Here is a 14,599-nt window from a genome sequence, read left to right on the forward strand (position 1 = left end):
ATCCTGAGGTAGAGTTTCCTGTGCTCCTGGCTTCAACAGAGCAAACTCTCATTAGATAACATGTGTTCAGCCATTTACAGCGAATCTTCTAGCTTTCTACAGTGAATTTCAAAATAAAGACTTCCCTTTAGTATAATTATTAGATACATATCTGAAATGGTTCCACTTCATCTAACTGAAAGAATAAGGTCTGGGTGTCCAGAAGGAGCAAAACTGGAGATGTAGCTCCCCTGCCTTAATACGTTTTTTTTGTTTTGTTTTGCTTTGTTTTCTCTGTGATACGCCACAGAGCCTCTAACACTGCCATTCTCATCCAAAGAGAATTTAGGAAATGACTGACTTATGTCTCAAATTTAAAAAGAGGAGAAAGCTCAGAAAGAGTATGATTTGCTTATCCTGAACTCCAAGGTGGTTAATGAATATTCACAGATGAGCTATCCATTCCAAGTACAGTAAATGTTAAGTACAGATCAAAAGAGGGTTTTTTTAATGAAGAAAATATATAATATTTCACAAGACAAAAATGAATTTTGAAGAATTATATTTCTGCTTTACTTTTGTATTTTTATGTATGGAATTGTCATTCAATTATAACTCATAATGAAGATAGACTCTATAATTTATTGTAATTTCAAATGGGAAAGCAAGTGAAAATATTGCCCAGATCCACATACTAAGTAATTTTTAAATAAATGCATGTCGAAATTAATGTAAGAAAGGAGATTTCATTTTACTCTCTTGAGTAAAGTTAGTAAGTCTTACTACTAAGTGATGGTTAGTAGAACCATCACTTTAATTTCAGGTCCTCTTTTTTTCTTAAACCATCACTAATAGGCAATAGGTTCAAAGCAGTTTCTGCCCTGGTTTGTAACATACTCTGCACTATTAATTCAGAGCACAAACCTGGGGCTGTCACGTAGCATCCCAGGAAGATGCACACACAGGGAAAGATCAGATAATAAGTTTTCCTATGATTGAAACAAAAACTTTGATCTCAGCAATTGTGTTATCTGGTACCTTTTAGGATCCATAATCTTAAGGAAAAAATAGTTTCCAATGAATTAATAATAGCCTGAGACTCAATACAGTGCAGTAATTTTCACTGCAGTAGTTGTTTCTTTTATAGTCACACTTGGTTAGTATTTGAAATTTGGAGGAATTGCAATATGCATGGTTTTCAAAGCCCTTTACAGAATTTCATTTTTATCATTCAGAAAGAGTCAATGAAAAGGTAATAAGAAAAGCTCTATGGGATATTTTTATAGGAGTATCAGAAGCCAGTAAGTTAACTACATGAAAGAACCCAGATTGTACAGAGTTTCAGCAGAAACACTTCAGAGACTTTATATGCAGTATTTTGACTTTTACATGCCCTGGGAGGAAAAAAGAGTGCTGGCTACAAAATCAAATAAGGAGGGGAAAAGAACAAATCATATGCTTAAGAATAATTACAGTTTCAACTTTTCTACAAATGAAATGTGAAGTTTTAGAGATAAAGTGTAATGAAATTGAGCTTCTTTGGTGTGTTTAAAATATTGCCAAGAAAGAAAATTCTCATTTCCCGTGCTAACTCATCCAAGATTTCCACAATATGGAAGTTAGTCTGGGTAGCTTAATTGAATGATATCAACTTCTCCACAAGTCCATTGGCTCTTGTTTTGCTTTTAGTAGAGATGAAAAATATCAGATCGCTATCTCTATAAACTAAACTATTATAATTCAAGTCTGCATTAGGTCACTCATCTGACACTTTTAAAATTAAAAGCATCTCAATTATTTTGACCTCTTCTCAAGCCATTAAACCTTCTTGTTAATTTTAGCAAACATTTACAAATATTATTGTCATGATAATAAAAGCAATATTAAGATAGAACACTTCCTTGGCCATGAAAACCATAAATGAGAAGAAAAATCTAATAACAGCAAACAATGAACAGACCTAACATCAATATGAGTGCTTGATACTATGCTTCACTTAAAACTAAATTTCAGTGAGATTCGCAGGTCAGGTCCATCACTTTGACTAAGTCATATATTCCAAATAAAATGGCAGTAAGAAGCTGTACATTGTGCATTTGTCATAAAGGCAGTTAAAACCAATATCATGTGGTTTAACAGACCTGTGGTTGCATTGGTGCCTGCTACTGCAGTTTCCTCAGTCTTTCTCTTCTCTTTCTCCAGATCAGCCAAATCATTTTGACAACCAACTGGTACTTTGGAATCCAGGCCAGGTTGATTTGAGTGCAGTTTCTTGGATCTGTCTACACGGAGACTCTGAAATGACATAGGCCGGGGTGACTGATTTCACAAGTAAATTATCAGTCCAAACTAAATGTTTCCCAGAGGTAGGACAAGGATAAACATTTATCATATGGCAAGTTATTTCTGTATATCTGAAACAGAACATTCTATATGTCAAAGTGAGTTACGGATTATATCTTCATCAACCTAATTTGGTAATCTAGGTGTTGAATTTTTTAGGCAATCTAAGTGACTAAAATAAGAAGTCATCTCACACACAATATCATCTTCAAAGACCATTTGTGTATATTACTTTCTTCTTGTGGAGCTTATAAAATATTTTTATTTAGAACTTTTTCACTCAGTTTTTATTCTTATAGTTTAGTAATCCAGCATTTCATTACATATTACATAATTATTTATTATATAATGAACAGGATTCATTTTGTATTACCTGTACCTTTTATATTATAAAACTAATCATAATATTTACTTTAAAATAACCCACATTTTTATCAGCATTATCCAAATTTGATAAAGCTCCTCTAGTCAATTTTAGAATGATAATTCATCCTAACAATGAATTAATATGGCAAAACATCAATGGACTCTAAAACACATCTCACATATAAGAAATGTCATAGTGTTTGATGTAGTACTGACATATTGTATTCTTCAAAAGAATCATCAGATAGGAGCAAACACTAAAGACCTAAAAAGGAAATTGAACTTTCAGCACATTGCTTCATAGCGAAATTCAGAATAGAAGTTTTTCAGTTTGAATCTGATTATAAAATATTCAGATTCATAGAGTCAAAAGTAGCCAGTCGGGCTTCCCTGGTGGCGCAGTGGTTGAGAGTCCGCCTGCCAATGCAGGGGACACGGGTTCGTGCCCCGGTCTGGGAGGATCCCACATGCCACGGAGCGGCTGGGCCCATGAGCCATGGCCGCTGAGCCTGCGCGTCCAGAGCCTGTGCTCCGCAATGGGAGAGGCCACGGCAGTGAGAGGCCCGCATACCAAAAAAAAAAAAAAAAAAAAAAAAAAAGTAGCCAGTCAATTTTGGCCATCCACACTAGCCATTCTGGTTCACTAAAGGATAGCATAATGAACAACTTTCCTTAAGTTTCTCTTACAGACTGTGTACAGCATTAAATTCATTAAATATTCATTAAAAGCTTGAATCAAAGGCTTTTAAAGCTTGGAAAGAGCCAATAAGGAAATTAGGGGCCAGAATGATTGAACAATTTACCCAAATTAACAGAATGAACAGTGCCACGCCTCAGGGATATGTCTCCCAACCCTTAGTCCAGTGCTCTTCCCATCACTCTGTGATCCATTTGTTCATTTATTCATTCAGTGTGGTGGACCAGTTGCACCAATGGCCCCAATTCTTCACTTCTCTCTGTATCCATGTCCTTTCTGTGTAATCTTGCAGTGCCCTCCTACTGTGACTTTTGACTTGTCCATGTGACTTTTTCTGGACCAACGGAATATTGACACATGTGACACAGAGAGTTGAAAGATGCTTGCACAATTGGTTTTGCTCATTCTTGTCCTTCCCCTGTGCCATGAGAACATGCCTAGACTAGTCTTCTGGAGGTTGAGCAGGACAGAAAACAGAATCACGTTACCCTAGTCATCCAAGCTAAGACAACCAACAGCCAGAAGAGACTCAGATATTTGGGCAAACCCAACCCAGATCAGCTAAAACTAATTCAGGTCAGCTGAACCCCAGAGCCTCATGAAAAATGTGTTTTTTGCTGGGTGCCACTAAGTTTTTCTGGTGAGTATGCAGCATTGCGTGGCAATAGATAACTGGCATATCCAACAACCATTTATATATAGTATCCCAGATACTAGGAGTATTGTGAGAATATAAACATAAATATAACTTAGTCTCTAAATTATTCAACTACAATTTCTTAAACTGTTTAAGCAGAGAATTAAGAGTGTGGTAAGTCATTTTTGTAGATAATTCTCAAATTCCTTCTTAAATGACAAAAGATGGAATCCTGACGGTACTACCAAGGACAACTCAAAAGATCAGAGTTTGAATGTTGATATTAACTAGAACTAACCCCCTACACTTGTTTACATTTGACTCATCCACAGCCCACAAAAAGCTAAGTCCATCACTGGATATGAATTTTAAAATTTATTGTCAAGCATGCACTACCACATAGCTTTGAAAAAAAATACTTTTCCTGATTTTGAATTAAATACTTTGGAAAAAATATTATTTCAAGTTATTAGATGAGTATTAAATCATAGTTTCTCAGTACTGAGCAGTAAACTAGATTAAAGAAGGAATGTAGCTTCCTGCTTTTTCATACCAAATTCAATTCATGATATTAAAACAGTGAGGAACTGAAAATGTTAGAAAAAGTTCATGCAAATTATGTAATTTATAGTATATCCCAGACTTCAGAGAAGAAACGCAGAATTTAAATAAAATTGTTAAACCTGAAAGCTTAACATGAAAGGTTGAGGAGAGAAAATGAACTCTTGGTCAGAATGGATCAAGTATTGCAAAGGCCTGGTGCTTCTTGGTGCAAACCTCTGGCAGGTTGGACATCTTATTTACTTATTTATTCTCTCCCCACCTTTTTTTTTTTCTTTTTAACATGTTTATTGGAGTATAATTGTTTTACAATGGTGTGTTAGTTTCTGCTTTATAACAAAGTGAATCAGCTATACATATACATATATCCCCATATCCCCTCCCTCTTGTGTCTCCCTCCCACTCTCCCTATCCCACCCCTCTAGGTGGAAACAAAGGACCGAACTGATCTCCCTGTGCTATGTGGCTGCTTCCCACTAGCTATCTATTTTACATTTGGTAGTGTATATATGTCCATGCCACTCTCTCACTTCTTCCCAGCTTACCTTTCCCCCTCCCCGTGTCCTCAACTCCATTCTCTACATCTGCGTCTTTATTCCTGTCCTGCCCCAAGGTTCTTCAGAACCATTTTTGTTTTTAGATTCCATACATATGTGTTAGCATATGGTATTTGTTTTTCTCTTTCTGACTTACTTCACTCTGTATGACAGACTCTAGGTCCATCCACCTCACTACAAATGACTCAATTTCATTTCTTTTTATGGCTGAGTAATATTCCATTATATATATGTGCCACATCTTCTTTATCCATTCGTCTGTCAATGGACACTTAGGTTGCTTCCATGATGTTGGACATTTTATAATATTAGCATTTAATGCTAATATTAGCCTATTAGCATTTCAACAATTAAAAATCCCACTTTGCTAGAGGTAGTCCCCACATTTTGGTCTCCTCTAGTGAAGTTCTGTCAGGCTTTCCAGGCTCTTCTTTGCTTTAGTTATTACAGCCAAGCTCCTGTTCCCAGGCCCTAGTGAGGCAGTCATCTCTTAAGCTACTAACACTGACATGTTCTCTAATCCTTGTTTCCTTAGCCCTTCCCTCCAGGTCCCTGAGTCTTCAAACCATCTCCAGGTATTGATTTTCTGCTACAATAAAATTCCCATAATGCTCCATTTTTTACTGCCAATTGCTCTCCACTGAGCACCACTTCCCCACCCCACCCCACCTCCCACTCTGCCCCCGTCTCTCTCTCCCTCTCTTCTCTCCTATCTCTCAGATCCTTCCACTGTGCCTTTGGAAATTTCACCACATACTAAACTTTCTTTCAGAACATTTCCTCTACCTTCCAACCTTGACTAAAATTCCGCTCTCCACTGAGGACAGCACTTCTGTTGCAAATGAAGATGGCTCCTTATTCCTCAACACCCTAGATACCCTCAGGCTGATGATACTCTGGCACCTAGTGCTGTCCATTGCATCCTTAACTCCTTTCAAAAAATCCCTGCTGCTTTGACATTCTTGCCATCTAGCTATGCACTATCTCTTTTATTGTTGGTATCATTTACCTACTAATCTCTAGTCACAATTCATCCTTCATAAAAAGACTGGAGTATTGTTTTCTCTTCTAGCCCCATGATCCTGAATGATGTTCACAAACATTCCATTCAACACCTTGACTGGATCTCCTTATTACAAATGAACTTTTCATTTCTCTACCTTAGCCTTTCACTCCCAGAGTCATGTCTGAAACCTGACATAACCTGAACATTTTCCACTTTCAAAATCACTAAATGTCCTCCTCTCTCACCTAATCTCCTGTCCTCAAGTAGAGTGTCTCTCTCTACTACAGCGAATGCTCTCACTTCCTAGAGTGCTTTTGCCACCAAGACTATACTTGGATCTCATTGGGACCTCAGATCTACTAGCTTTCTAGAATCTTTTCCTATTTTTCTCTACATAGCATCCATCCTAATTCTAAAACTTAAATCTGGTCTGTAATCTGTCACACTTTACCTTTTTCCCATCAGCAGTATTTGCTGTGTCTAGTCACCTCCCTATGCTTGGCTTCTGATCAATCATTCTTAGTCTTTTTTGCTGGTTCAACCTCCTTTACCTAAACATTGACTGTAAAAGTTTCTCAAGGTTTTGTTACTGACCCAGCTTTCTTTTTACCATCCCTAGGTCATTCCAACAATCACATGGCTTAATTTACCATCTACTGTGTATGTTTATGATTCCAGGGGTGGGTGGGGAGAGATTTATGAAATGGGATGAGGCAGGGGTTTGAATGCCATGACAAGCACTCTGGACTCCAATTCTAATGTCCTTTAGCTCTACAATCCCACCCCTCTCCCCTCCTGTCTTGTGGCTCAGCTATTTCATTTGACTAGAACATTGTTCACTAACTCTTCTTCCTTAATTTTACTAAGTCTGGGGCTCCTACAAGTTTCTCCTCAGCAATTTTCACAAATGCAATTAAATAATACCTGGTTTAATGTTTAGTGTCTGTCTTCTGATTAAAATAGAAATCCACTGAAAATAAAGACTATGTCTTTCCTATTCACTATTCTTAGTCCTTATTTCAGCATTTAAATATAGTAAATATTAAATAGCTATATATTAAATGAATGAAGAAATGCATGAATAATATACAGACTTAATTTTTATGACTTTTAAAGAAAAAGAGGCCAGTTTATCAATGACCCATACATAGTCACATGTTCACATGTTAGGAGTGATAGCCACTCACTCCTAACAGTAAAGCTTATTATATAGTTGAAAGGCACACACATTTTTAACTTCTTTTATCCATTAAAAAAACACATCGCAAATCCCATGCTTTTAAATGAACTAATTGCTGCAATCATTGCAAACACTATGGTTATGTAACATCCCATACATATGTCTGATTCAAGTTAGATTGGTCACTATCTATGGAAATTATAAATCAAATAATGGTGATGCCAGGTAAAGTGAGAACTTAAGAACTGAGTGTGTATGCACATATTCCCGAGGCATGAGATTGTGGCCTGACAACAATAGAAGAAATAAAACCCTCTGTCAGGCACTGCTGCAGTGATGTCAAGCTTTCAACCTGAAGATCAAGTCCATAGAAAAATGAGAAAAATAAGATGTGTGCAAAGAATAGAGAAGAACACAGATAAATTTGAACTGGCAGGCCCCGGACCTTTGTGACCACTCTATAGTACTTGAAAAATAGATCTTGTTCATTTTGTGTAATTTCCATTTAACTTGTCATTAGAAATGAGTCATTAACATCCTGTCTGCTAATATAAAATGACTATTAAATTATTTTTCATGTTATTCTTGGCTTGGAGTTTGAGTATGGCTTTTAGTGTTCCTGCTGAAAGCAATGATCCAATTACAAGGTACTGGATATTTTCCTCATGTACAAAGAAAGGAACAAATAAACACTGCCCCAAAAAAGTCAACCCAGATGTCTATGAAAAAAATTGAAAGACTTTTTCAAAACTATCTTTCAACTCATACCTCAGGCCATGTTGTTGGGTAAAAATTACCCATTTCCAAACAATTTATTGAGATTCCCAGTTCATGATTACATTCACTTTGTGTCTTTTCTCCCCAAAGGCAAATAAGGTTTGCTTTTCAAACTTAGAAAGCCATATAGGGGCTGTCTTCGCCCAGGGACTAAACATCATCCACATTTAAAACAACATGAAGTATCCCAGATAATGTACTTTACTTTTTACTTTGCAAAAAATCAATCACTCTCCTAACAGACTAAAAAAATTGACCTCCTTCTCTGCTTATGTACACAACTGCTCCTTTCCACTGCCTGTCCTTTTTCATTTCAGAGTAGTGAACTCAAGGGATAGCTGAGAAGAAATTTCAAATGATATTTAGGAAAAAATTTCTCATGAACTTTCTTCCTCAGAATTAAATTCTACTTAAGACAAAAACAATAGTAACAATACTTCAGAGCCTATACATTAAAATAAAGGATCAAAATCCAATCACAAGAACTACAGGTTTGCTGTGCACATTCAAATTATCATTCCGGGAGAACATGTAATCCTCTATATAGTCTTTCTAATGTGTGTGTGTGTGTGTGCACGCATGTGTGTGTTTGCATGTGTTTTCTGTTTTGTTTGTTATATGGTTGAATCACCATAAATAATTTAGAAAGTTATCAAGTGGTTTTAAAAAAGTAATAAATTCTCATTGTGTACTATACAGATTCAATTAAATGGAGACAAATGTTTGGGTTTTTTCCTGAGGAAAATATTTAAACAAGCAAGACTATAAACTGAAAAATAATCTAAAATTGATCAATCCATATAAATAGTCCTCTCTTTCAGGCAATAATCTGAGGCTTCACACAATTATCCATGTATACAAATTAACTGCCTTTTCTGCAAAGAAAACATTCTTCATACCAATTGAAAGAGACTGCTTTTGAGCTTCCTCCGCCCAATTCCAAAGAGAAGCCACATTTGACACCGTTCCTGTCCCTTCCAACCTTAGGTTGTTTGCGGGCAGGGGGTGGGAGGGCATGGGGGTTGCCCAGGCCTGTAGTAGGCAGGCCTCATTTCTTCAGCCCATCAGAAGCCCATCTCCACCTTTCCCATTCCCAGAGCTTCAGGCTGTGGCCTTCCTGGGTGAGACCCTTTGCTGGCATCACTTACCCTCCTCAGACAGGGCTCTTCCCCCCTCAACCATGCACACCTTCTTCTTCCGTTGGGATCACACTGCCGGGCTCTGAGCTGGTGACTGACTGGGGGCCTCAGCAACAGTCCCAGGTGCATGCATGTGGCTTGACACTTAGATGCTCTTGCACCTAATTGTGATTAACAGGTGGGACCAAGCCCCCTTTTCCCAGCCTGCTCCATGTATCATCAGAAACTCAGACATTTAAAAGAGTTGGGGTTAATATTTGCAAATGAAGCAACTGACAAAGGATTAATCTCCAAAATTTACAAGCAGCTCATGCAGCTCAATGACAAAAAAACAAACAACCCAATCCAAAAATGGGCAGAAGACCTAAATAGACATTTCTCCAAAGAAGATACACAGACTGCCAACAAACACATGAAAGAATGCTCAATATCATTAATCATTAGAGAAATGCAAATCAAAACTACAATGAGATATCATCTCACACCTGTCAGAATGGCCATCATCAAAAAATCTAGAAAAAATAAATGCTGGAGAGGGTGTGGAGAAAAGGGAACACTCTTGCACTGCTGGTGGAAATGTGAATTGGTACAGCCACTATGGAGAACAGTATGGAGGTTCCTTAAAAAACTAAAAATAGAACTACCATATGACCCAGCAATCCCACTACTGGGCATATACCCTGAGAAAACCATAATTCAAAAAGAGTCATGTACCAAAATGTTCATTGCAGCTCTATTTACAATAGCCAGGAAATGGAAACAACCTAAGTGTCCATCATCGGATGAATGGATAAAGAAGATGTGGCACATATATACAATGGAATATTACTCAGCCATAAAAAGAAATGAAATTGAGCTATTTGTAATGAGGTGGATGGACCTAGAGTCTGTCATACAGAGTGAAGTAAGTCAGAAAGAGAAAGACAAATACTGTATGCTGACACATATATATGGAATTTAAGAAAAAAAATGTTATGAAGAACCTATGGGTAAGACAGGAATAAAGACACAGACCTACTAGAGAATGGACATGAGGATATGGGGAGGGGGAAGGGTAAGCTGTGACAAAGTGAAAGAGAGGCATGGACATATATACAGTACCAAACGTAAAACCAATAGCTAGTGGGAAGCAGCCGCATAGCACAGGGAGATCAGCTTGGTGCTTTGTGACCACCTAGAGGGGTGGGATAGGGAGGGTGGGAGGGAGGGAGATGCAAGAGGGAAGAGATATGGGAACATATGTATATGTATAACTGATTCACTTTGTTATAAAGCAGAAACTAACACACCACTGTAAAGCAATTATACTCCAATAAAGATGTAAAAAAAAAAAAAAAAAAGAGTTGGGGTTTTCTGTTTGCCTTGCCCTTTCCTTTGGGTCAGAGAAGAGACAATTGGTCCATGGAAATGAAAGATGCCTGTATCTGCTTCCCTAGTTGCCCTGATAAGAGATGAGAACCTTCCATGTCTGCCCTTCAAGGACCTCCTCTTCCTGCTGGACTTGCTGGGACCAGATCCAAAGAAGACTATCCCTTTTGGAACTGTGATTAGAGATCTTATCACCCATCATACATCATACATCACAGATTATACGATGTTTTCTGGGAAAGAAGCCCTTCATTTACTATCAAGCCTACTTTAAACCTTTAAGCCTACTTTCAAAGACCTGTTTCCAGAACATATTATGTACTAAAGGAAGATATTATAACTACTCACATATTTCAGTTGCATCATTCTCTCTTTGCTGAAAACTGGCAACTAGACAATTTGACATCTAGAAGTCCTATCATCCTTATGTGATGTTGATTTGGCCACTGCCTTGGGAAAAATCAAATACTAGCTTACAAATGCAAGAAGAACTCAATATAATCACACACCTTGATTGAAAGAAATTTAAGAATTTTCCTCCAGACTCTCAGGGCAGAAAACCTCTTTTTTTTTTTTTTTTGTGGTACGCGGGCCTCTCACTGCTGTGGCCTCTCCCGTTGCGGAGCACAGGCTCCGGACGCACAGGCTCAGCGGCCATGGCTCACGGGCCCAGCCACTCCGCGGCATGTGGGATCCTCCCGGACCGGGGCATGAACCCGTGTCCCCTGCATCGGCAGGCAGACTCCCAACCACTGCACCACCAGGGGAGCCCCAGAGAACCTCTTTACACTGTTCTGTCAAGCTCAATTCAGTCTACTTCTTGCCACTCTAATATCCTATGAATTTAGCCAAAGATGAAATGGACACGAGGTAAATGCTTAACCAACAAATCTTTATTTTAAAATAAGGTCAGAAGAGACAGCTAACCTATACATTTGTTATTCTTAAGGAAATAAATGAGAAGTCTGGCTGCCCTCAAAGATGTTTGCCTCATTAGATAATGGACAAGTGTGCAAAAACGTTTGCTATTTTAGAGCTGCTGTGACAAGTGCATCCCCTACAAAATACCAAGGTTGCCTTACTTATAGCGTTGCGATTATGAACACTGGAATAGCTCTTTGTGTATAAATAAATGTTCTTCTTTTTCTTTATTTTGCCTTCCTGAAAATTTTAAAAGTATTAATTCACATGGTTATTATTTATAACTTTCATGGCTCCTATCTTAATTGGAAAATCCTAACTCTTAGACTCTGTAAGGGTAATTTGTGGCCAAAGGGCAGGAAAATTAATCTTAATTTGAATTGGAGAACAGGAATTCCAGCAACATAAATTATATGACACATTTTTTTGTTTAGATTAGTTTTTGGTGAAATTAGTTTTGAATCAGTAGACATATGAATAGCATTTGAAAAATGTCCAGCAGAGCAATGCTTGCTGCAGATGGCAGATGGGAACTGCAGTGTACCATATAATAGTTCTGTATCTATAAAAAGAATTCTAAATTCATTTCTTAAAAATTACATTTGAAATCTTTTTAACCTTCTGGGTGTTAGAACACAGACTTTCACATGAGTCTTTGAAAGGCATCCATCCTGGCAACCTGATTTAAAGCATTGCTATACTATTATTTGAGCTAGCAACAATTTTGTTGAGTACAATTTACTATTTCTTCAGCTATTTGCATTATATGAAATGTTAAATGGCATTCTTTCCATCAAAGTGTTGCTAAAATGTAAAAATCCCCTGCTATTGTGAACAAGAGACCAACATAGGATATAGTCCTCGAAGGCTGCTTCCCACCCCCTCACCTCAAGCCTGGCAACATTCCTTTGAAACCCTTTCCCATGAAGGCTGCCTTTCTGACCTCTTTCTACTCACACAGCCTATTCCCCAACCCCTTTATAAAGCATTGTCTGGCACCACCATCCAACAACTTCTCTAAATTTCTACACAATCCTGGCATGACCCTTCCATCATCTCCAGGATCCTCTCCCACTTTGCTCACAATGCCCTCTTCGGCTCCTGTCCCGCTCTTTGCCATCCCTCTACCAGCATGACATCAGAGGACTTTCATGCTCACACCTCTGTGGAACTTTATTTTCTACTCTTTTTTAACCTCCTGTAAGTACAGTCAGAACTTGGACTTCATTGTTCCTCAGAATTTCTCCATCATCAAGATCTTGAGTTCTAGCACTCTCCTCTGTGCTCACACTTGCTTAGCCCTGTTCTTTCCTCTCAGTCTTCAAGTCACTTCTATCAGCCTCCTCCTTGCCTCACTTGTTTTCCTACCCAAGGGGTCCTTAGAACCCACATGTTAACAGTTTTCTCACTGTGGTTGTGAGATTCTCATTTTCCATTCCACTCTCTTTGCCAATCCCTAATAGTCACTTTCTGTTCTCTCACTCACAAAGTGGTAGCTCATTGCTGGTTTTAAAAAAAAGAAGTCTTATAATTTTCCTATTTGTCTCTGACATAAGTTCATGTTGCCTGGTGACATCGGGTCCTCAGTGTGGCTCAGTAATCTGAGGATCTCTGCTTCAGTTCCTTGTGAGGCATCCATAGACGATGTTCCAAAATCTTTTCCTCCTTTATCAAGCTCACAGTTGCAACCTGGCATTCCTCAATCATAGGACGTTATGTAATCACTTAATTTATTGATATCCTGGCCATCTGAAATCAATTTCCACAGCTTTCTTGTCTCTTCTTAGAAAGTCACTTAATCTCTTCTTCTTTCGGACTTACAAAGCATCCTGCCCTCTTTATAAAGTAAGTGCCTCTTCCTCTGACTGTGACCCTTTCTCTCCCACCTTGCCCTTGACTCAATGACTCTGCCCACTTCTACTGTATTCTCTGACTCTGTCTCTCCATTTCTTCATTCGTTTTCTGCCAAACTTTAGTGAGAGTGATCTATTCTTACTGCTCCTTTTCCTTCCCTCCCACTCACATATTAACTGGTATTTACTGCATGGAATCTGGTTTCTGTTCCTACCACTTGATTAAAAATATTTTCACCAATAACTTTCTAATCATCAGTCATAAATCCCATGGCCTTTATTCAGACCTCGTGGTTCCCAAGCTTTCGGCTGCACATAACTGTTAACCAGCTCACATTTCTTTAAATACGTTTTCCCCTTCGTCTCCAGAAACACTGTACTCTCTTGGATCCTCGTTCACTCATCTCTTTCTCCATCTTTTCTCTTTCCTACCAGCCTCTAAATCAGTGATCTCTAAACCATTCTGATCGCATGTTCATAACAAAAAAAAATTTAAGTATAAAACATAAATTTGATGCACGTGCCAATACATTAAAGTACATATAGTTATGTGCATTTATTCTACTAATTAATCATATGCATTATAAAACTCAAAGTAGAAACTTTAAAAATAATAAAGTTGAAGCAAAAATATTTTAAGCAAATTTTTATTTCATTTATTAATAATACTGAGAAAAATGATTGAATAATTTTCATTATTTTCTAAATCTTGGTTTAACACTTTGTGTTATAGCAATTCAATTGTTTCCTTCACAATCCAGTTGATTTATAAACTGAGTTTAAATGGTTAAACTGAGTATAAACCACATAAAATGATGCTTCACAAAAATACATTGATCCGAATGGGAAAAGTACATTGTTAATCACTCTCACTAAATCATGAGGCATATTTTTCAACAATGTCTACTAATTTTGCAAAGATAATGTTGAAGTTAGCTAGTAACACCCTATCTTCCCTAATGTACAACTGTTTTTTAAAAACTAAACAGATTTGAGTTGATAGTTAATTAATTGATATTTTAACTATTGTGTTCAAAACCCACTGAAATTCTTTGGAAGAATTTGTAAATGGTTAAAAATTTTGTTTCTAAGTTTTTAAAGTTTGTACAATGAGAGGTTTTATATGTTGCACATTGTTTTCAGGAATGAAAGCACATAGCATTCAGAAATATTTCAAAACAATACATTTTAAAAATCTTTATTATAGATGATTCT

At 37.4% G+C, this 14,599-nt stretch overlaps 1 protein-coding gene across 1 annotated transcript in view; it reads right to left on the reverse strand.

The window, feature by feature from the left end:
- The window catches only part of THEMIS (thymocyte selection associated), a gene marked incomplete at its 3' end in the record, with an annotated part of 173,876 nt that overhangs the window by 15,122 nt on the left and 144,155 nt on the right, over positions 1 to 14,599 (reverse strand). Inside the window, exon 5 of the mRNA XM_079716156.1 lies at positions 2,121 to 2,274. Within this exon, the coding sequence (XP_079572282.1) occupies positions 2,121 to 2,274 (154 nt within the window). The remainder of the gene's footprint in view (positions 1 to 2,120; positions 2,275 to 14,599) is intronic.

This window comes from Hyperoodon ampullatus (assembly GCF_949752795.1).
Source record: "Hyperoodon ampullatus genome assembly, chromosome: 12".
In the NCBI taxonomy this organism is placed as follows: Eukaryota; Metazoa; Chordata; class Mammalia; order Artiodactyla; family Ziphiidae; genus Hyperoodon; species Hyperoodon ampullatus.